Source organism: Microtus oregoni, unplaced genomic scaffold (genome assembly GCF_018167655.1).
Source record: "Microtus oregoni isolate MIOR12 unplaced genomic scaffold, Mior012 000002F_ref0000024, whole genome shotgun sequence".
NCBI lineage: Eukaryota > Metazoa > Chordata > Mammalia > Rodentia > Cricetidae > Microtus > Microtus oregoni.
In genome coordinates, this window is record NW_024543061.1 from 84,668,798 (window position 1) to 84,689,537 (window position 20,740).

The following is a 20,740-nucleotide window of genomic DNA, read 5'->3' on the forward strand; positions in this document are numbered from 1 at the left end:
CTCCACTGAGCCCCCCATTATCAGATAAGATCTGGAGCACCCAGGGTGGCCTGAGCACAGACACCCCTAGTCCCTTTCTACATGGGGTTGTGAGCACGGATTTAATGACATGACTTCTGTTTGTCCCCTCAATGGGGCTACCCAGGCTGTCTCTCCCGGATGCTGCAAGCCCCCCAACCTGAGCATGCTTTGCTGTCTGCTGAGCCTTTGTAGTTGATACTTGCTGTTCCTTCCATTACTTGGTGCTCGCTGTAAGCTTAAGTTACTCATTCTAAAGAGAGTGCATGCGCCGTTCTTTGGACTGTGTAGACTAGGTCATCACACATGTTCTCCCTGGCACCAGGCATGGCTCTCCAGCAGTGGTTCCCCACCTGTGGGTAGAGACCTCTCCGGGGGCTGAATGAACCTTTCACAGGGGTCGAATATCAGCTATCTGTATATCAGATATTTACATTAAGATTCATAACAGTAGCAAAATTAGTTATGAAACAGCAACAAAATAATTAAGGTCAGGAGGGTACCAATGAGGACGGGCCACAGCTTTAGGAAGGGCGAGGGGCACAGCCTCAAATGGACACAGATCCACTACGGGGTGGGCAAGATGGATCATCAAGTGAAGGGCTTGCTGCTAAGTCTGACGACCTGAGTTCAAGCCCAGACACCCACTTAGACAAAGGATAGCCAGTTCCCGCAAGTCATCCTCTGATGCCCACATGTAGGCACAGCATGCCCCTCCACACAAATGAATAAATATAATAAAAATGTAAAAGTAGTATCAGTCAGTATCCATCTTTAACAAAAGTATTAAATCATAAGTGTTTGTACTTCCCTGGTATGGGAGGTCCTTCTATATATGTGGTGCTTTTATTGGTTAATGAATAAAGAATCTGCCTTGCCTGTGATAGGGCAGAGTAGAGCTAGGCAGGGAAAACTAAACTGAATGCTGGGAGGAAGAAGGCAGAGTCAGGAGAAGCCATGAAGCCTCACCAGAGACAGACGCCTGGTAAACCACAGCCTCGTGGTGATACACAGATTAATGGAGATGGGTTAATTTAAAATATGAGTTAGCCAGAAATATGCTTGAGCTATTGGCCAAAGAGTATTGCAAATAATATGGGTTCTCTGTGATTATTTTGGGGCTGAGCAACCAGGAACAAACAAGCCGCCTATAACACTCCCCAAGTTCCATAAACCTTCAGAAGTACCTGAAATAGAACTGAAGCCCTATCCCTGTCTGCCTCTAGACCCTGAATTTTTTTAATTTAAAAATCAGCTCTTTTGAAGATTCTTTTATTTGTATACACATATACATGTCTGCTCACGTGCGTGTGTTTGCCCAGAGGCATGAAGGAGCATCTGATCTCCTAAAACCTTGAGCGGGGCTGCCTGGGATGGGTGCAGAGGACTGAACTGAGGTCCTCCGCAAGAGCAGCAAGTGCCCTAACCACGGAGCCCTGAATGCTGATGCCCACACTTCTCACTTCAAGTCATTAAAAGAATGACGCCAAGGTAAGGTGGGAAATCTGAACTCTAAACACAAATAATTAAATGAGAATGATCTACAGAAAGTACAAGATCTCAGGCTGGAGAGATGGCTCAAAGGTTAAGAGCATTGCCTGCTCTTCCAAAGGTCCTGAGTTCAATTCCCAGCATCTACATGGTGGCTCACAACCATCTGTAATGAGGTCTGGTGCCCTCTTCTGGCTTGCAGGCATACATGCAGACAGAATATTGTATATATAATAAATAAATATTAATAAAAAAGAAAGTACAAGATCTCTACAAAGCACAGCACTGGAATTCAATACTCAGAAATGGTTATTTTTATCATTGCTATTGATATTGTTTTTTCCTATGGTCATTTTTCAAGCCCTTGGTAGCGTTTATCTCTAGCACCTTCAATATTCTGGAAAAAGCTATCGCATAAAATAAAGTGTAGGACCACCAAGGCAATGACGGAGCTGGTTAACCATGTGTCTGCAGAGGACCAGGAAATGGATCCTCAAACATGAAAGAGTACATTCAACACCATCCCTTAATAAACAAACCTCAGGCTGGTTACAAGACAGCAGTTAGCACGGGCACCTGAGTAAAGAGGGAACTTAATAAATAAAATAGCAACGTTCACGGCTTTGGGGCTCTGTGAAGTGCCATTCCTTGGCCTGCCTGGGCTGCCCTGGAATGAACTGTATAGTCGAGGCTAGCCTTGGACCTTCTGCCCACCACTGCTTAGCTTGCCAAGAGCTGAGGTAACAGTCATGAGCACCAAACCTGGCTTCCTGTGGACTCTTTAGGTTTCTAATTTTCCTCACTATCCTTTGTGTGTGTGTGTGTGTGTGTGTGTGTGTGTGTGTGTGCACATATCATATACACACACACACAGAGATACATTTAGTTACGTATGTACTGGTACTTTTTTAAACTAGCATCACAGAGAAACCAAGACAATCTGCAAAGCCGTTCTTAGATGTGTCCTCAGTCCTTTTGGCTGCAGGAAAAATTGGAAGACATGCATGGCAACCTTTAGTAATGACAGCTGAGCCTGCCTAGCCCAGAGAAGCTCGTAAGGAGGAGAGTAACGGCTCCCAGCAGCTCCCAAGCACTCACTTCCACACCGTAGTGCAAAGCGGAGGCGGCAGGATGCAGAGACAGGTTCTCAAAGGGCTTAATGTGAGGCTTCTCCCACCCTGACGCCGAGGACCACTCCACCGTCAGCATGTGATCGGTAAACACAGTTCCAAACACCAGCGAGTCGGGGTCTGGCTTTTCCTTTAACACGGTGGCTGGTGTGATGATGATGTCTTTGGCCTGCAGACGAGAAATGAGCACCGTGAGGGGAAGCAATCAGAACCGCGCCGGCTAAATGGTCCAAGGGTCCACAAGTGAATGGCGTCCCTTGATATCCACAATGAGCACATAATTTAACAATAGAGGGTCTGAGGACATGCGTCAGTTGGAGGAGTGCACACTGAGTGTGCAAGAAGCCCTAGGTTTAACCTCCCGCACCACTGAAAGACATGGAGGCAAAGGGTTCAGAAGTTCACCAACCTTGTCTAAAAAAACAAAACAAGTCTCAGACAGCAACCTAAGCATAACACCATAACACCAAGAGAAGCAAATAGACCAAACCTGTGCTTGGAGTTCACACACACACACACACACACACACACACACACACACGTACATGTATTCTCATCCTCCCTCCCCACCCTCACACACACACACACACACACACATCCACACACACACACACACACACACGTATTCTCATCCTCCCTCCCCACCCTCACACACACACACACGTATTCTCATCCTCCCTCCCCACCCTTACACACACACACACACACACGTATTCTCATCCTCCCTCCCCACCCTCACACACACACACATATTCTCATCCTCCCTCCCCACCCTCACACACACACACACACACACGTATTCTCATCCTCCCTCCCCACCCTCACACACACACATGCACAAACACACACACATATACACGCATACACACACACAAGAAATTACTGCAATTAAAAACATTTAAAACAAAACTATAATCATAGAGCTGGAGAGATGGCTCAGTGGAAAAGGCTTTCTTTCCTCCCCTTATCAATCCACCTCCTCCAGGCAGCTATCAAGATTTACAGCTTGTTCACCCTGGGGATCAGATACTATCTTCTGACCTCTGTGTGTACCAAGCATGAACACAGTGCATGTACACACATACTTGAAGGCCAAACACATATAAAACAAAATGAATACATCTAAAAATATATTCTTATAAAAATCAGTAATCCCTACAACAGGAGTGGCACTGGACACCTGTTATGCCCCACACTCAGGATGCTGAAGGAGGAAGAGAGTCACAAATGTGAGGGCAGCCTAGGCTACATAGCGAGTACCAGGCCAGCCAAGGTTACATAACAAGGCTAACTCACAAACAAATCTCTGCAGTGACTTTGGCTGAAAAGTCATGGGAAGCACACCTCAGGGATGTACCCACATGGTAGGTGTGGGGAAAGATGCAGGAAGAGGAGGGACTGCTCCCCACTCCCACCAGACTCGAATGGATCCTTTCAGAAAGGAGGGGCATCGTCCAGGGAACAGTGCTGCTCACCGAGGCAGGAGGACCTTTGAGGTCAGAGCCACTGCTCCCATGGCTGCGTCCATCCATCTCCCCAGAGCATTGTGGGCACAAGCCTCCCATGCCTCCAGATGCACAGGGCAGGGATGAGAGCATCAAAGCGCTCTCCTCTTTGAAGATGGACCAGCAGAGAATGGAGCCTCAGATACAAGCCCTCTGTTCTAGGAGGATGAGACGATGAACAAAGCCCTCCTATTCGGGGACACAGAAGCAAGGGCAACAAGGGCCACAGGAAACAACTACCCTAGGCACTCCCCACAAAGCGGGCTGGACCATCACGAATGGCCAAAGTCACCATGGTGCTGATCCCTAACTTGTGAACAGTTAGAGAACAGTAAAAAAACAAAAACAAACAAACAAATAAACAAAAACCCTAGGTAGAGAGGAGAAAGCATTTGGTGGGGGTGGGGGGTGTCCTGTCAGACTCCTGTCACTCAGGCTGCCTCCGCCTCCTGAGAGTTAGAGATGTGCACCATCACCCCAGGTGTGAGTGGGGTACACTGAGCAAGAATTCTACCAAAGGGACTTCATGACCAGCCCCACCCATGGCCTCTGACAAGGAACACACAGAACAGGGCAGGCTGAAGATGGACAGTGTGGCTGAAGGATGAGACTGAATTCCAGACCTATTTATTCTTTAAAAAGTAATGTCCATTATGCATTTATCATATAAACAGTGCTCTGCCTGTATGCCTGCCTACAGGCCAGAAGAGGGCACCAGATCTCATCAGAGATGGCTGTGAGCCACCGTGTGGTTGCTGGAAATTGAACTCAGGACCTCTAGAAGAGCAGCCAGTGTTCTTAACAATTGAGCCATCTCTCTGGCCCTCCAGACATACCTTAAACACTGCACAGCCAATGCACACTGGCGGTTTAGAATTGTATTTATTGTGTGTATATACACATGATAAGTGTGTGGGCACACCACAACATCTGTGGGGGTCAGAGGACAACTTTTGGAAGGTGGCTCTCTCCTTCCATCATGCAGTCCAGGGATCAGACATGGAGTCAGATTTATACAGCAATCTTTTCCCACTGAGCCATCTGTGGCCCTGACTTCTGGTTTAAGTGACGTAATCAAGAATGCCCATGGTTCTTCAACAAGGCTTTCTTTCCTCCCCTTATCAATCCACCTCCTCCAGGCAGCTATCAAGATTTACAGCTTGTTCACCCTGCTATTTTTCTCTTGAACTTTAATAAAGTTGTCCTCAAGCATAAAAAAAAAAAAATACTTTCACTTTTCAATGGCCTTCTGAATTAAAAGTGACAGGCAGGGAAGGGAACATTAGTCTTGGCTTTCTACAATCCTGTGGGTACAGCTGAGCAGCCTTGAGCACAGAGAGCGGGCCGGAGGGACGTCTATATACCCAGGATTGACATCTATCTATATACCTAGGATTGACGTACTTTGGGCAGATGAGCCAAGCAGGTCATAGCAAAGGCCCTACATTAGGAATACAGGAAGGAATGAGAGAAGGAACAGGGAAAGGGTCAGAGGTCCTATGGCTGTCACAGCTGGGAAAACCATGCAAGGGGTGGACCAAATTAGGAGGCTATGTCCCCATATGCCAATCATATTCCAGTCCTCAGAGGCCCAGACTGTAGCCCTGGTTATCTCCTTCCCCAGGAATGTAGTTTCCAAAACCTCGGCAGGTACAGGAAGCCACACTACCGCAGGCCAGCCCATGGGAGGGGCCACCACTAGGGATGCCTGCAGGGTGATGTCTGTCCTGTATTTCCTGGTGGCTTATCAGTTGCTTGAGCAAGCCAGCTAGGCTAGGAAGCACTTAAGGAGATTTAGGTAAAAGAATCTGAGCAAGTTGAGTATTGTCCTGCAATCCTTCTCCAGATTTCCCTCCCTCCAGACCCAGGCTCTCCAGCCTGGGAGACCAGTGGGAGAGTTGGTAGCTCTCACTGTGTCTGCCCAGCTAAATATCAACTTTGAAACTTGGAACAAAATGAGTCTAAACCCCCAGCCCTTGAAGGTTCTAGGTCCATTTTTCTGCAATGCAATCTAGCTGATAGTTTTTTCCCCCTACGGTTGGTCAAGGCAGATAGCTCAGTGTGGAAAAAAAAAAACACTTGCCGTAAAAGAAGACCCAAGTTCAAATCCCCAGGCCACGATTTAGTTTCTATAATTCTATATTCTGAATCCTTTGCCTAAAATGCTTCCAGAGTTGGGCCTGTAGCTCAGGGTAGAGAACTTTGCTTACTGTGTAAAATACTGGGCAACATTACAAAAAGTGGAAAAACACCCAGTCTTCCCAGGCTAGACCAAAGCACTAGGGCTGCTTCGTGGCCAAGCTGAGACACAAAGAACATTTATGCTCATTTAGTGTTTCTTCTAGGTCAAAGAGATGGCTCAGAGGTCAGAGCACCAGCTACTGTTACAGAGTTCAGTTCCCAGCACAGTCTCGCAGCTCACAGACAAGCTTAGCCTCAGCTCCAGCACTTTCTGCCATCCCCTCTGGCCTCCGAAGACACCACACACACAGCAACATCCATACAAACACACAATTAACCAAAAAGAAATTTCAAACACTAGTGGAAACCCTAAATGAGAAAATCTCCCGGCGTTCCTTCTGCTTGTGTGAACCGCAGCAACTTCCCTGACTACTTCCCCACTCATCCAGACTTGAACATAAAGAATGCTTTGGATCCAGTTTTTTCTCAGCAACACAAAATTTTGTGGCCATCATAATTTCACCAAGAACTCCGAATTCCTCTATTTGAGGAAATCTCTGCAATTCTCACTGTATAGTCCTAGCTGGCCTGGAGCTCAGAGATACACCAGTCTCTATGTTCTGGGTGCTGGTATTAAAGGCAAATGGCTGGGGGCGCAGGGAGGTGAGGCCTGAAGACAGCTCAGCAGTTAAGACCATGGCTGCTCTTTCAGAGGGTCTGGTTCAATTCTGGCACCCACATGAGAGCTTACACTGATCCATAATGAGGGTCCTAGAAATCCGATGTCCTGGTCAGGTCTATGTGGACACCAGACATGCATATGGTACACACACACACACACACACACACACACACACACACACACACGGAGAGGGAAGCACTCATACATACAAAGTAAAAATAAATCTTTAAAAAACAAATGTCAGAGTGGTATTGCTGGATCCAGGGGTAGGTTGATCCCGAATTTCCTGAGAAACCGAAACACTGCTTTCCAGAGTGGTTGCACAAGTTTCCATTCCCACCAGCAATGGGTGAGTGTACCCCTTTCTCCACAACCTCTCCAGCAAAGGCTATCATTGGTGTTTTTTATTTTAGCCATTCTGACAGGTGTAAGGTGGTATCTTAAAGTTGTCTTGATTTGCATTTCCCTGATCGCTAAGGAAGTTGAGCATGACCTTAAGTGTCTTTTGGCCATTTGAAGTTCTTCTGTTGAGAATTCTCTGTTCAGATCAGTGCCCCATTTTATAATTGGGTTGATTAGCCTTTTACGGTCTAGTTTCTTGAGTTCTTTATATATTTTGGAGATCAAACCTTTGTCAGTTGCAGGGTTGGTGAAGATCTTCTCCCAGTCAGTGGGTTGTTTCCACTCTTGGGAATATACCCAAGAGAGGCCCTATCATACAACAAAAGTATATGCTCAACTATGTTCATGGCAGCATTGTTTGTAATAGCCAGAACCTGGAAACAACCTAGATGCCCTTCAACGGAAGAATGGATGAAGAAAGTATGGAATATATACATATTAGAGTATTACTCAGCAGTAAAAAACAAGGACTTCTTGAATTTTGCATACAAATGGATGGAAATAGAAAACACTATCCTGAGTGAGGTAAGCCAGACCCAAAAAGAGGAACATGGGATGTACTCACTCATATTTGGTTTCTAGCCATAAATAAAGGACATTGAGCTTATAATTCATGTTCCTAGAGAAGCTAAATAAGAAGGTGAATCCAAAGACAAACACATAGGCATCCTCAGGAATATTAACCTTCATCAGGCGATGAAAGGACACAGAGACAGAGACCCACACGGGAGCACCGGACAGAAATCTCAAGGTCCAAATCAGGAGCAGAAGGAGACGGAGCACGAGCAAGGAACTCAGGACCACGAGGGGTGCACCCACACACTAAGACAATGGGGATGTTCTATTGGGATCTCACCAAGGCCAGCTGGCCTAGGTCTGAAAAAGCATGGGATAAATCCGGACTAGCTGAACATAGCGGACAATGAGGAATACTGAGAATTCAAGAACAATTGCAGTGGGTTTTTGATCCTACTGCACGTACTGGCTTTGTGGGAGCCTAGGCAGTTTGGATGCTCACCTTACGAGACCTGGATAGAGGTGGGCGGTCCTTGGACTTCCCACAGGTCAGGGAACCCTGATTGCTCTTCGAGCAGATGAGGGGGGGGGACTTAATCGGGGGAGGGGGAGGGAAATGGGAAGCGGTTGTGGGGACGAGGCAGAAATCCTTAATAAATAAATAAATTTAAAAAAAAAAAAACAAATGTCAGATGGCTGGTATACACCTCTAATCCCAGAATTTGAAAGGCTAACGCAAGTGGATTTCTAGGAGTTCAAGGCCAGTCTAGGCTAAAATGGTGAGACCCTGTTTCAGAAAGAAAAAAAAGGGGAGGGGACCAACCAACCAGTATTTGTACAGGGATGTTTTATATCATGGACACTGGAAGATTACAGGAAAGCATGGTAACTAGAAAATAATAAGATATATAGATAAACACCCAACATATTAAAAACAAGTTTCTGGGCCAGCTATATGGTTAGGTGGGTAAAGGTGCTTTGCCTGGTGACCTAAGTTTAAAACCTGGAACCCACATGGTAGGAGGGGAGAGTCACGGTCTACAAGTTGTTCACTGATTTGCACAGACACGGACCCATCCACGTATACAAAATAAGTAAACAAACACGCCCTGATCTGCTCAGTGCTTCTGATGGCTCCTCTCTGAGAACCTAGAGGGGTCTGAAGAAGAAGATGATGCTACAGCTTTGGGGTCAATTAGGGGCAACGTAAGACGCAGAGAGCTCATCTCTTTCAAAGAGGACCCTGGTGTCTGCGGTAAGACTCACAGGTAACACACACAGCTCCTTAAAAGAATGGAAAGACAGTTCACCCGCTAGGGCGCAGGCTGCTCTTCCAGGACCCAGGTTTGATTCTCATCACCGAGTCCAGGGGCTCACAAGCATCTGTAAGTACAGTTTCAGAGGATACAGCGCATCTGATCTCCAAGGGCACTCACAGAGATGTGCACACTTACTGCACACACACACACACACACACACACACACACACAAAGGCGCACTACTCACACCTATAGGCTCGCTCCAGGGTGCTCAAGTCATGGTGGGGAAGGGTAGGAACAACCCCTCCGAGTTGCCCCCTGACACCCACACTCGCACCACGGTGCCCTCCCACGATAATTAATACACAAATGAAAATTTTAAAATGACAATAGATGTGTTTTTAATTTGTAAAGAATTAGATAGATGGTGGCGCATGCCTTTAATCCCAGCACTCGGGAGGCAGAGGCAGGCGGATCTCTGTGAATTCGGAAACCTGGTCTACAGAGCTAGTTCCAGGATAGGCTCCAAAGCCACAGAGAAACCCTATCTCGAAAAACAAAAAACAAACAAACAAAAAAAAAGAATTATATAGAAACAAACATGCCTGCTTTCTGGGCCCAGCTAGAAAACATCACCCTCCCTTTAATGGGACCTCGTCACAGTGGGAAAGGGACCTAGGAGAGACCTGGGAGCAAGGTGATGGCAGACAGAAGATCTAGGCTAAGGGTGTTACTCAGTCAAAGAGGCTCTAGGCTTAGTGTGTACACGGGCCCTAAGTTCAACAGCCAGCACTGAGCTTTCAATAAAACCCATCAATCTTATTCCCCAGATTATCAATACTGTCTCAAGCCACGACAAGCATTAACACACACAATCAAGTTGTATACAAATTTTAGTTAACAAACACATTATCTTCACTATGAACTTTATCTTGTGCTGAATACTTTGTATAAAAACATAAAGTCCTTTCAGTTAAAAAAACATATAATAATTTCTTTTGAGAAATTGAATCTCTGTCTTATAAAGGTTAGCAAGAAGCCAAGACCAGCCTGGTTTGTATGGAGTTCCGGGACAGCCAGAATGATCCCAAGCTTTTCATGTATTATAATTGAGTTCTGGAAAGTACTGGGTATAGAATTCTAGGCAAGCACTTCTGGGAGAACTGCACCCCACCTCCACTGACCAGGGCAGTCTTGGAAGCTCCCAAGCAGTCTGTAAGGATTAGCGGTTAAGCCTATTGCTTAGTGCACCAGAAACCACAGAGACAAAATCCACAGCAGCTCACTGTAGCATGTTTTACTATATTTTGTTGTGAGCAGAGCCTCATCTTGAATCTAGCACCCCCCCCCCTTGTTCCCAGCACTGTCCCCACACACCGAGCCTTCCCTGTAGCACAAAACTGATGAGTCAGGTTTCAGCCCCTCCCTGAGCTCTGCCAGGATGTGAGGTCAGAAGGACATTCTGTTCTATGGATGACAGTTGGCAGTGGCTATCAGAGCCAACAAAGTGACAGAGCCAAGCACCCATGAAGAGCCACACAACCCTGTGGGGTGGTGTGGATGATGAAGAACTCGGAGGAGATCTTTATCTTCATCCCTTGAGTAACTCTCCTGGGAAGCAGGAGGCCACGTCGTACATAAACCACATAATTCAGAGGGAAAGAAAACGAAACACCGCACTGTAAGTGAGTTCTATGATTTTTTAAGGAGGAAAGACACGGTGCCTTTTTCTTGGAGGAGCAGAGTGAAGGGTTGAGCTGATTCAATTAAGCAAGAATAAAAGATCAAAACAAAACTCAGGTTCCGATTCATCAATCGACCCTTTGCCAATAAAAGGAATGATTCATAAAATAAAACAAGCAGTTTGCTGCTAAGTGAATTTTGTTTTGCTGACTGGTAATAATCTCGAATGACTTTTTCCCTCACCGGCTGTAATTTAAAACTTAAGAAATCTGTGTAAATTTACAATTAAAATTCCCCAACCCCCAATCTCAACGTGAAATGCATTACCTAGCAACTTAACCTCCTGCAGACTTACCCTGAAAGTCTCGGCCACTTCTGATCCTCTTTCTCCAGCAAAGGGCGCCGGGCATCCATTACTGCAGTCCTTAAAAGTAAAAATAAACCTCCATTAACCAAAGTCAGGTGGGTCATTGCCGGTACCTGATCAAGGGACTCACCATCACAGAAGACAGAAAAGCCGAGCCTGGACGGTTCAATACCCAGCGTCAGCTCCAACCAGAATGACGACCCAGCCTCCCAACTTGGCCCCAGGTTTGGCTTATCTTCTAGTAGTTTAGGGAGGGGCTCCTTAAATTCCAGGTCAACCCAGGAGACAGGGTCCACCCGCAATGAACAAGAAAGCAATTGTCTCCCGAATGTCCAAGTGAGTCGTCTAAACCGAGGGTTTAAGCCATTTATAGGGGGGGAAAAAATCTCCCAAGCGCGCTCAGCCTCGTGGTCTTGTCAATCAGAGGCGCACAATAGGCAAGCGGCTTCAAGAGGGAGGGGGCGCGGACTGGCTGGAACCATTTTCTCCACCCGCAGGGTCCCTGGTGCTTTGGCGCCGCCAAAACCTCACACTTGAAGAACAAAACCTCTTGATACTGGTGGCAATTAAATGAATAAAAGACACCGAAGTTCGGAATTAACTAGGGAAAGGGGCAGGCATTCAAAAAGCTGGACGTTAATTTGCTAAATAATTGGAAAGGAGGGAAGGAAGGGGTCCAGGCTTGCAGAGGCTGGGGTGGGATATTTTGAGGTGGGGAAGGCTTTCCCTCATCCTCCAGATTTCCAGGCTGTGACACCCGCATTCCTGGTGGCATCCCCGCTATCCTTGGTTTTGCCCAAGTCCCTGTAGCGACCCTCAAGTTCTCCCTGTTCCACTTTGTGACCCCAACATCCCTAGTGATGACTCCTGCGTCTCCAGTGGAGAACCATGTTTCCCCAGTTCCCAGTGGCGACCCCTGAGTCCCCACAGTGAACCCTCAGTCCCCAGTAGAACCCCCCCCCCATGGCCGGTTGAGACCCCCAGGATGACCCCAGAATTCCCTGGAGACACTAGCAGTCCCTGAGTCCCTGGTGGCGACCCCAAGAGCACCCATGAATCATCTCCATCCCCGAGTCCCCTGGTGGCGACCTCCGCCTTGATCCCGAGTCTCTCAATCCCTGTGTCTTCCGTGGCAACCCCCGAATCCCCCTTGGCATCCCCTCTTGAACTGTGGCGCCGGCGGTGATCCCGAGAGCCTCGTGGCGCCCTCCCGCGGTGACCCCCAGAGTCCCCCAAGGGGTGCTGGTCCTTGACGCCCCTCGCCCATGCGGGTACCTGGCGGGCCAGGGCTGCAGTTGCCCGGGGCAAGCAGGCCATGACGAAGCTGCGGGCGTGTGGGAATGCGTGGCGCAGCGGCGACACGTGGCGCACGATGAATCCTACAAACCCGGGGCTGCTGTTTCTGCTGAGCCCTGGAAATCCGAATGCTGAACCACGGGCTAGTACCCGGCACAGGGAGGAGCGCAGACGCTGCAGCATCTCCGTATTGTGGGTGCGCGCAATGACGCGGGGCTGGGCACGCGAATCAAGGGCCCAGGAGCACAGGCGTTTTACTCAAGAACTCAGTAGGGCAGGACCCAGGACACTTCTGCGACACATTTACATCACAATGGCTTTCTCTGAAACTCGGGAGGGAAAAGGACCAGGGTTTGTGCTGGAGACCGGCATTTGTACCCGCAGGGCCTTGCTACCCTGCTGCCAGCCTCAGAAGCAAGCTCCGTGCCGCTTGTCCTGTTCAGGCAAAACAGCGTCCCTGCTAGCAAGGTGGCTGTCGCTTTTAACCCTAGCTGATGAATGATTGCGGCGCTGTTCGGGCCAAACCTGAGCTACAGTGAAACTCTGTCTCAGAGACAAAAAACTGGGGACTGGAGGGTTGGCTCAGTCATGGTGCTTGATTCCTAGCACCCATGTCCACCCCCACCTGCAAGAGATCCCACACAGCTGGGCTCTGAGTGCCAGCACTCGGGACACATAATTTAAATGGCCAGGTATACTGCTTTGGCATTTTCCTGACAGAGGGCCATGCTAGCAACGTTAGAAAGAGGAGCTAAGGGGGCTTGGAGATATTTCTGGGCTTAGTAAAGGGCAGGGAAGAGTAGGACAGCTTTAATCCCCTCCATCCGCTCTCCGGATGAGTTGCAAAGTTGCAAACCCTGTCCTGTTCCAACAGCCTGAAGAGTCTCTCTTAAATGTATTTTCTTCTTTTGTTTTTAATGTTGGGGCGTATTTGTCTATAGTTACTAAGGTACACTATGGTCCCAAGGATTCTGGGTCAGTGTCAGCCTACAGACGGTGAGCCCTCCTCCTTCAGAAATCAATTGTGGGCACTGGGTTGACCTTGCTGATCTTGAAATGGGGACCTGGCCCTGTATTGTGGGGAGAAGGCAGTTAAAATCCACCTGGTTTCAAAGTCCTGCTATTAAGTAGCTGGACAGAGAACTGCTTTCTTGGGGGTTAGTAGAGGGTGGATCAACCCCGTCCCCCTTAGCTTTGAACCCCACCTGCTGTTTCCCAAGTAAAACTCCACGTGCAAAGTGGAAACATCAGAACTCTGTTGAGGCCTTTTTAAAGGAGACCTACTTCATCCTGGTTAACAAAGGAACCCAACTAAGTTCAACCTCCAGCCAGAGTGGAGAAGGGAATTCTGATCTGTCCCCAAAGTTCTTATACTGTCTTCTACTGATCTCTCCCTAAAGAGTTAAATAGTTGGGCCTGTCCGTCACCTGGCCAGGATATGACCCACCACAGGGGGCCTTCAAGAAGCTGAAAATTGGCTTACCTAAAGACCCAGCTCTAGCCCTCCTGGGCCGATGTCCAAAGGACCTACATCTTACCACTCATTCATAGTCATGGCCACTCTGCTCATTACAGCCAAGAACTGGAAACAGCCTGGATGTCCGTCAATGAACTGATGAGTAATAAAAATGTGGTCCATTTACACAAAGGAAATTACTCAAGTGTTAAGAAAAATGAAGTGTACCAGGAAGTATATGGAGCTGGGAACAACCACCATGAGGTCACCCAGACCCCAAACGACAGAGAATGAGGTTTCTCTTATGTGTGAGTGTTCACTTCCAGCTCTAAATATTTGTTTCGGGGAATGTTCACAGAGGATGGGTAGCTGGTAAAGGAGCAGGGAGAAGAACGGACCTTCCCGGAAAGCAGAAATAGAGCATTCTAAAGAGACAAAGGGCAAACTAAAATAGCATTGACAGGGACGGGTGGGCAGAAGAGTAAAGGAGGGACTATCAGAAAGCCGTATGGAAACCTAGTGCTATAAAACTTCCTAAAATATATACAGACAAGGAAGAGAACTTAAGTGGAATCACCATGTAACGGGGGAGATGCTGCCCAACGAGACATCTTATGCTACCACGTAGAGCCTCCAGTGCCAAGGTTGTACCTTGATGAATTGTTGGCCCAAGGGGTCCCATGGATTCCCAGACATCACAGGCTATTGTCAAGGCTATTGGTTTCTCTTCATAACCTGGCGGTAAGGCACAACTAACTTACGTCATCAAACATGGAGAAATCGAGCTAGTGCCCCGCTGACGCTCCATCCCTACAGATTAGCATGCGATGCATGGTGCTGGAAGGCATGCTGGGCTGGGAGGCACCACCAGAGGAGAAAGGTGATCACCAATAACTCCCAGGTATGAACCTGTGACTCCAACAACCACCTGACTGCAGGATGTACTGGTAGAACAGAGGACAAATGTTACTGTTGCCCAAAGTGGGGTCCCCCAAATGGCAGTGCTGGTGAGAATGTCTTAAACAGAAGGACTGTGACTTGACCAGGTGGACAGACGGATTGTTGTGGGGTGAAAAATAGTAAACTCAGCATCCACCAGGTCTCTGTTTACCAGGAAAGCCCAGGCTTCCCTAGCCCAGCCTCTGGCAAGGGCATCTAGTGCCTGACTAATCTCGCACTAATTCCCAGGCTTTTCTGGCCCACACCTTTCCTTCTCTGTCTCCATCAAATTAGCAAGGCTTTTCCTGCTGTCTCCTGTGCAGACAGCCCAGCAGTTTGATTCCCTCAGATAAACTTTTCTTTCCACAGCCACTTATTTTTTATTAAAGGCCCACTCTATGAGATGGAACCCATATATAACACTACTTAAGGAGTCCAAAATCTAGACTGTGGGCCTAAAGGAAAGCTTACTATTGTTCTGCCGCTGTCCTTTTATAATGCAGACCAGGAGCCCTTGTGATAAGAGCGCAAATCAATTCATTTGGCCACAATAGACGTGATGTGGTCTCGGGTTACACTGCTGCTATTTTCTTTCTCCTGCATTTATTCTTTCCATTTTTTCTTATTTATGTTTGCTTTTTCCTCACAGATCTCTCAAATCCAATTATCCCAAGCAATTAACACTCCATGACCTAATCTTCAAATCTCCTTAGCTCAACTTCTGTAGACCTCCATGTGGCAAACCTGTTTGAGAGGCAGGTTCACAGATGACCCAATCCCTGGTCATGGTTGAGTCTCCTCGTCCCTCAGAAAACCACACAAATCTGTCACAGGATGGTCATGTGTTAGGCGGAACACGGGCAGTCCAGTGTCTCAGGGAAAACGAATGTGGTAACTGCTCTGGTAGCCCAGGCCCCTCTCGGACAGGACAGACACCAGAGCCTACTCCTCCCTCTCCGTCCCATTATTCTCTGTACACAGAGGACAGCATCAGCCTGAAAGGCCCCCGCCACCTTCAAGCTCTTTCTGCAGGATCAACAGAGGGAAAGGGGCTTGAGCAGCCGTGAGAGATTGCAGTGTATTTTTGGAAACAAACTCAGAATTTTATATTTCACCAAAATAGCCTCACATCTCAAGTTCTGAAGGAAAGACATTAAGCCTAATTAAATGAGGCTTAAAAACCGACAACAGATATTTCTTTCATGACTCATAGAGAACAGTTTGTGCTATACATTGTCACGTTCATCCAGTCACACTGTGTAGCTGGCCTCAAACTCACTGTTCAGACCAGGATGGCCTTGAACTCACAGAGATCTGTCTGCCTCCTGTATATGCACATGAACCCCAGCACTGGGTGCTACTCTGTTTTTAAAGTTCATGTCCTAGAGCTGGAGACATGGTTAAAAACGCTTGCTGCCCACACAGATTGACGGCTATTTCCTCAAGTAGGCAAAGATGTGCTACATTTCTTTACATTACGCAATATTACCTAACCGTTTAAAGGTGGGTTATATTTGTCTGCGCTGCCTTTGTTTAACAATGTAAAGGTGTGTTTCATTATGTAAGGATGTTGCTACTTCACCTTGTCTGCCTAAGGCACCTGATGGATCTAATGAAAATCTGGACAGTAGTTTTTCTACAGCTAGGCAGTAGAGGGCTAGGCAGGGCTGGTAGCCAGAGAGAATAAGGAGGAGGAATCTAGGCTCAAGGAAGAAGGGGAGTAGAGGGATTTTCTCACCTGAGGTTCCTTCCTCCCAGATGACTCTACTGACAATAACTGACCAGGGTAAAATGTAAGGTTTCCCGCCGCTGAGCTAGCAAACTCCTGAGACACTGGAATTTGGATAAAAAGGAGACAGCATCCATATCTAAGGCATTCACACCCTCTCCTATACTGTTTCTCTCTTCCCTCATCGTCCCTGTGTGACCTGTGATGCTCGACAGTGTGGATCCTGTGCATATTAGTTACTTCCTGGCAGGAGTGAGGAAAGACCTAACAGAGAGCAAGGGAGGAGAGGACAGGCTCCCTTCGGCTCAGCAGCTCTTCTGGGTCCTTCTCAGTGTAACAAAGTATACAGTCGAAATTAACCATCACTTTACACCAGTTCATCCGGAAATAAAGACAGGGACCATATGCTACTCCCACATGGCGATCCTAGCTTCTAATTGTTAAATATTTGTAGCTAGGTGGGAGTAAATGTGTCGAGTCCAGGAATCTAGCCGGGGGTGGGGGGTTCACAAGATGGGAAGCTGTGGGGGGACAGGGTGCGGGAAGGGAAACAGAACACAAGTGAGGGGGGAATATTAGAGGCAAAGAAGCATAGTGGGAAAGGTAAAGGCAGAGAAAAGGGGAAGGAACCATGGGGGGAAAGGCAGGGAAGCAAACATCATAGTGTTGTGAAAATGCCATAAAGAAACCTACGTCTGTAAGTAATTTAAGAGGAAAAAAGGGAAGGAAGGAGGCCAGAAGGGAGGGAGGAATGGAGAAGGAAGGAGGGACGGAGGGAGGGAGGGAGGGAAAAGGAGGAGGAGGAAGAAGAAGGAAGGAAGGAAGGAAGGAAGGACGCAGGGAGGAAGAAGGAAGGGAGGGAGGGAGGGAGGGAGGGAGGGAGGGAGAGAGAGATGGGGCAGAGGCAGATGCACATGTGACCACTGCAAGCCTGCCATGCTCCTCTGAGATGCCCTAGTCCCTAGTCCCAGATTCAGAGTCCACAGACATGGGAACCACTGCATAGATGCGGTCCACATTTGTCTGCCCAGTAAGCGTGAAGCAGTTCTAGGAGGCACATGCAGGACTTATTGAGAGGACGTGAATACAGGGAAAGATGGAGAACATGGCTGGTGGTGGACAGTGGGCAGAGGTTCTCAGCAAATGACGGCATGGGAACTTGAAGCACCTAGTCTGCCGGAACAGCTAACTAAAGGGATTTTTCTGTAAGGGTGCTGTACATTCAAAAGAACATCCCAGTACATGGGACACACCTGTCCTCCCAATGCCCGAGACACACAAGCAGTAGGGCTCAAAGTAACTGGGTGAGGTGACACAGGGCTTTTAATCCCAGCACTGGGGAGGCAGAGGCAATGGGACCTCTGTTAGTCAGTTCTAGGAGAGTCAGGGCTACTTAGTGAGACCCAGTCTCAAGAGAAAGAGAGTTCGGGGTTGGCCTGGGCTACATAAAACTGTCTCAAATTTTTTAATTAACTTAATATATGTGTAACTTATTTAATAGGTGGCCCAGTTGTGGAACTCTGTCCTCTGAGCATGACACACCTGGGAGTCCTGTCACCCAATCTCTCCTGCCCCAAACGCCTATGGTCCTGAAAGTTCCAGGAGTCTATAGGAGGAGAAGGCTGACAGGGGTGAGGCTTCAACCACGCAGCCCACCTAGGCTGGGCTTTGGGGTGACACAGCCACCTCAGTCACCCATGTAAGTGAATGTTAACCTCTTACTGTGTTCGCATTTTCTGGGAAAACATGGAGAAACATCCAATCACCCTCCCTCCCCTCCCCCCCCCCAATCAACGACAGACAGAAGTGCAGATGCCGGCAAAGTCACTGAGTGTTTACTAAAGGACCACGGGTGACCCCATGACAGCGGCATCGCCAAAGTCCCGCCTGTCATGGATGACTTCCACTACTTCATATATGTAATATTGAGTTGGAAGTGTCACCCTAGCCCCTGGCCTGGGAATTGCCCTGGTCTGGACTCCAATTCCCAGCCTTCCAAGCGCTTGGACTCCAATTCCCAGCCTGCCAAGCACTTGGACTCCAACTCCCAGCCTGACAAGCGCTGACCCCCTCCCCAGGGAGGGTCAGGACCACTCCCACAGGGTATTTAGGCTTGCGCCCAGAAAAAGGAACACGTGGTCTGTGGTCTTCAGGTTTGCGTGGGCTCCTCTCCCTGCCATGTTGTCGCCGTTCACCAGGGAATGTGGCATTTATTAAATATGGGCATTTTTGATTCGGTCAAATTTGGTTTGATTGGAGTTCTTTTCACCGGCGGTTTTAAGGATTATTTTTAACAGTATATTCCAGCATCTCGTGATCCTCCTGCCTCTGCCTCCTTCAGCAAATCCTACCGGCGTGCACCACCACAACCGGCATCTCCCAAGACCACAGTTGGAGGTGGGCAGGAAGGAGTTAGTGACAGACTCCCAAGTGAAGGTCTTGTTGTAGACTATTATTTTAACTGTGTAAAGGTGTTACATTTGTTTCTGCTGCTTTTGTTGGCGATGCAAAGACATGTTACATTTGTTTGATTAAATAAAATTAACCTTGGGTCAGGAGGCTGAGCAACTAGCTGACAGGAAGTGGTAGGGAGGAACTAAGTATAGGTGGGGTTCTTTAGTGGGGGCGAAGCAAAAGGAAGATTAGCTACTTGTTATTCAGCCTCTCTGAGCTAGCAGGATTTCATCAACCTTTGAATCCTGAGTTCTACTGAAGGATAGAGATTCAGATACAGTTTCCCTTAGTGGCTATGATAGAGCCAGTGCCTGGCTGCAGCCTTGGCCAAACCACTGCTAGTGGCTTCAGAGTTACAATTGCCAGAGAGACAGCAGTAGCTTAAGGGCAGTTGCTGTGTTGAAGGAAAAACCATGGTGTCCTGTGACCGGAAAGTTCCACTACCACAGGCCCGGCTGTCACTCTGTCGTTCACACCCTGGCCAGGGTAGTTTCTTCCAAACTGTGAATGGCCCTGAGGAAAAAGGCGTACAATACTCACCATGCTCTCATAACCCAGTAGACTGTCTCCAATAAACTCATTGGGCCACAAAACTGGACTGGATGCATACAGATACAGAGCCCAAATGGAAGACTCGACCCTTGTCTACTAAGTGGAGTCACTTCTCCTCTCTGCCATCACTCTCTCATTCTACAAACTGCTGTGCCCTTGCAGAGATGAAGTAACCAGCACCCGGCGCGCCACGGGACATCATTAAGTCCACAACAAACACCATCTGGCTAAAAGGGCCCGTCAAGCTTCCTGGGGCAACGCTGCCAGGGGCAAGCCTGGTTTTGGGGTGCTCTTTATAACCTTAAATGCCATTACCAGCTTGGGCAGGAAACTGTCAATCACAGTATCCAAAGGAGTTCTGTTCATTTTGTAGGGACCTTGACACTAGATGACACTGGATCCCTGGATTGCAGGGTGACTCAGCAGAAATCAGAATTGGGGGTGCATCAGTGACAGCCTGGCATGTTCGCCCGGCATGCACAAGGCCCTGGAGGCAAGCTCCAGCGCTGACAATCTTAAACAATCAATTTTAAGAAAGGTATCTCAGTGGTTAAGAGGACCCAGGTTCAATTCCCAGCAGCCACACAACAGCTCACAATCATTTCTAACTCTAGTTCCAGGGAATCCAACACCCTCTTCTGGCTTCTACGGGCTTCAGACAAACCATCATTTTGATAGCTCTCAAGTTACTTCTCCAAGGCTTGCTAAGAAACTGTTTTCCCTTTCTCTTCTTTTTCTCTAAATATGCAATTTTTAAAAGCATACTTTTTTTTAAAATTTACTTCTAGACAAGGTCTCATTATGTAGGCCTGGCTGGTCTAGAACTCACTGCCTTAAACCAGGCTAGCTCCAAATGCACCTATCTCTGGCTTCTGAGAACTCATCTTTAAAGGTAGACACTACCATTCCCAGGCAAATGCTTTCTTTTCATTTTTAATTTTGTGTATAGGTATGTGCCTGTGAGGACAGTGGCTTCAGACTCCGGAGGAGGCTGTGGGATCCCTCTGCAGTAACAGGCTGTTGTGAGCCACCCAGGGGTTCTGGGAAATGAACCCGGGTCTTCTGTTGGAGCAGTCCATT

The 20,740-nt window shown here is 47.9% G+C and overlaps 1 protein-coding gene across 3 annotated transcripts in view; it reads right to left on the reverse strand.

Moving 5' to 3' along the window:
- Positions 1-20,740, reverse strand: part of Bcat1 (branched chain amino acid transaminase 1) — a 71,707-nt gene that overhangs the window by 35,648 nt on the left and 15,319 nt on the right. The window contains exons 1-3 of one of the 3 annotated variants that reach the window (XM_041644216.1): positions 12,510-12,765; positions 11,223-11,291; positions 2,608-2,808 (exon numbers count right to left, since the gene is read on the reverse strand). In XM_041644216.1, the coding sequence (XP_041500150.1) occupies positions 2,608-2,808; positions 11,223-11,291; positions 12,510-12,713 (474 nt within the window). In that variant the 5' untranslated portion in view covers positions 12,714-12,765. Of the gene's footprint in view, positions 1-2,607; positions 2,809-11,222; positions 11,292-11,364; positions 11,648-12,509; positions 12,766-20,740 lie in introns of those variants that run through there. The other 2 variants (XM_041644228.1, XM_041644222.1) reach the window with 2 other exon arrangements.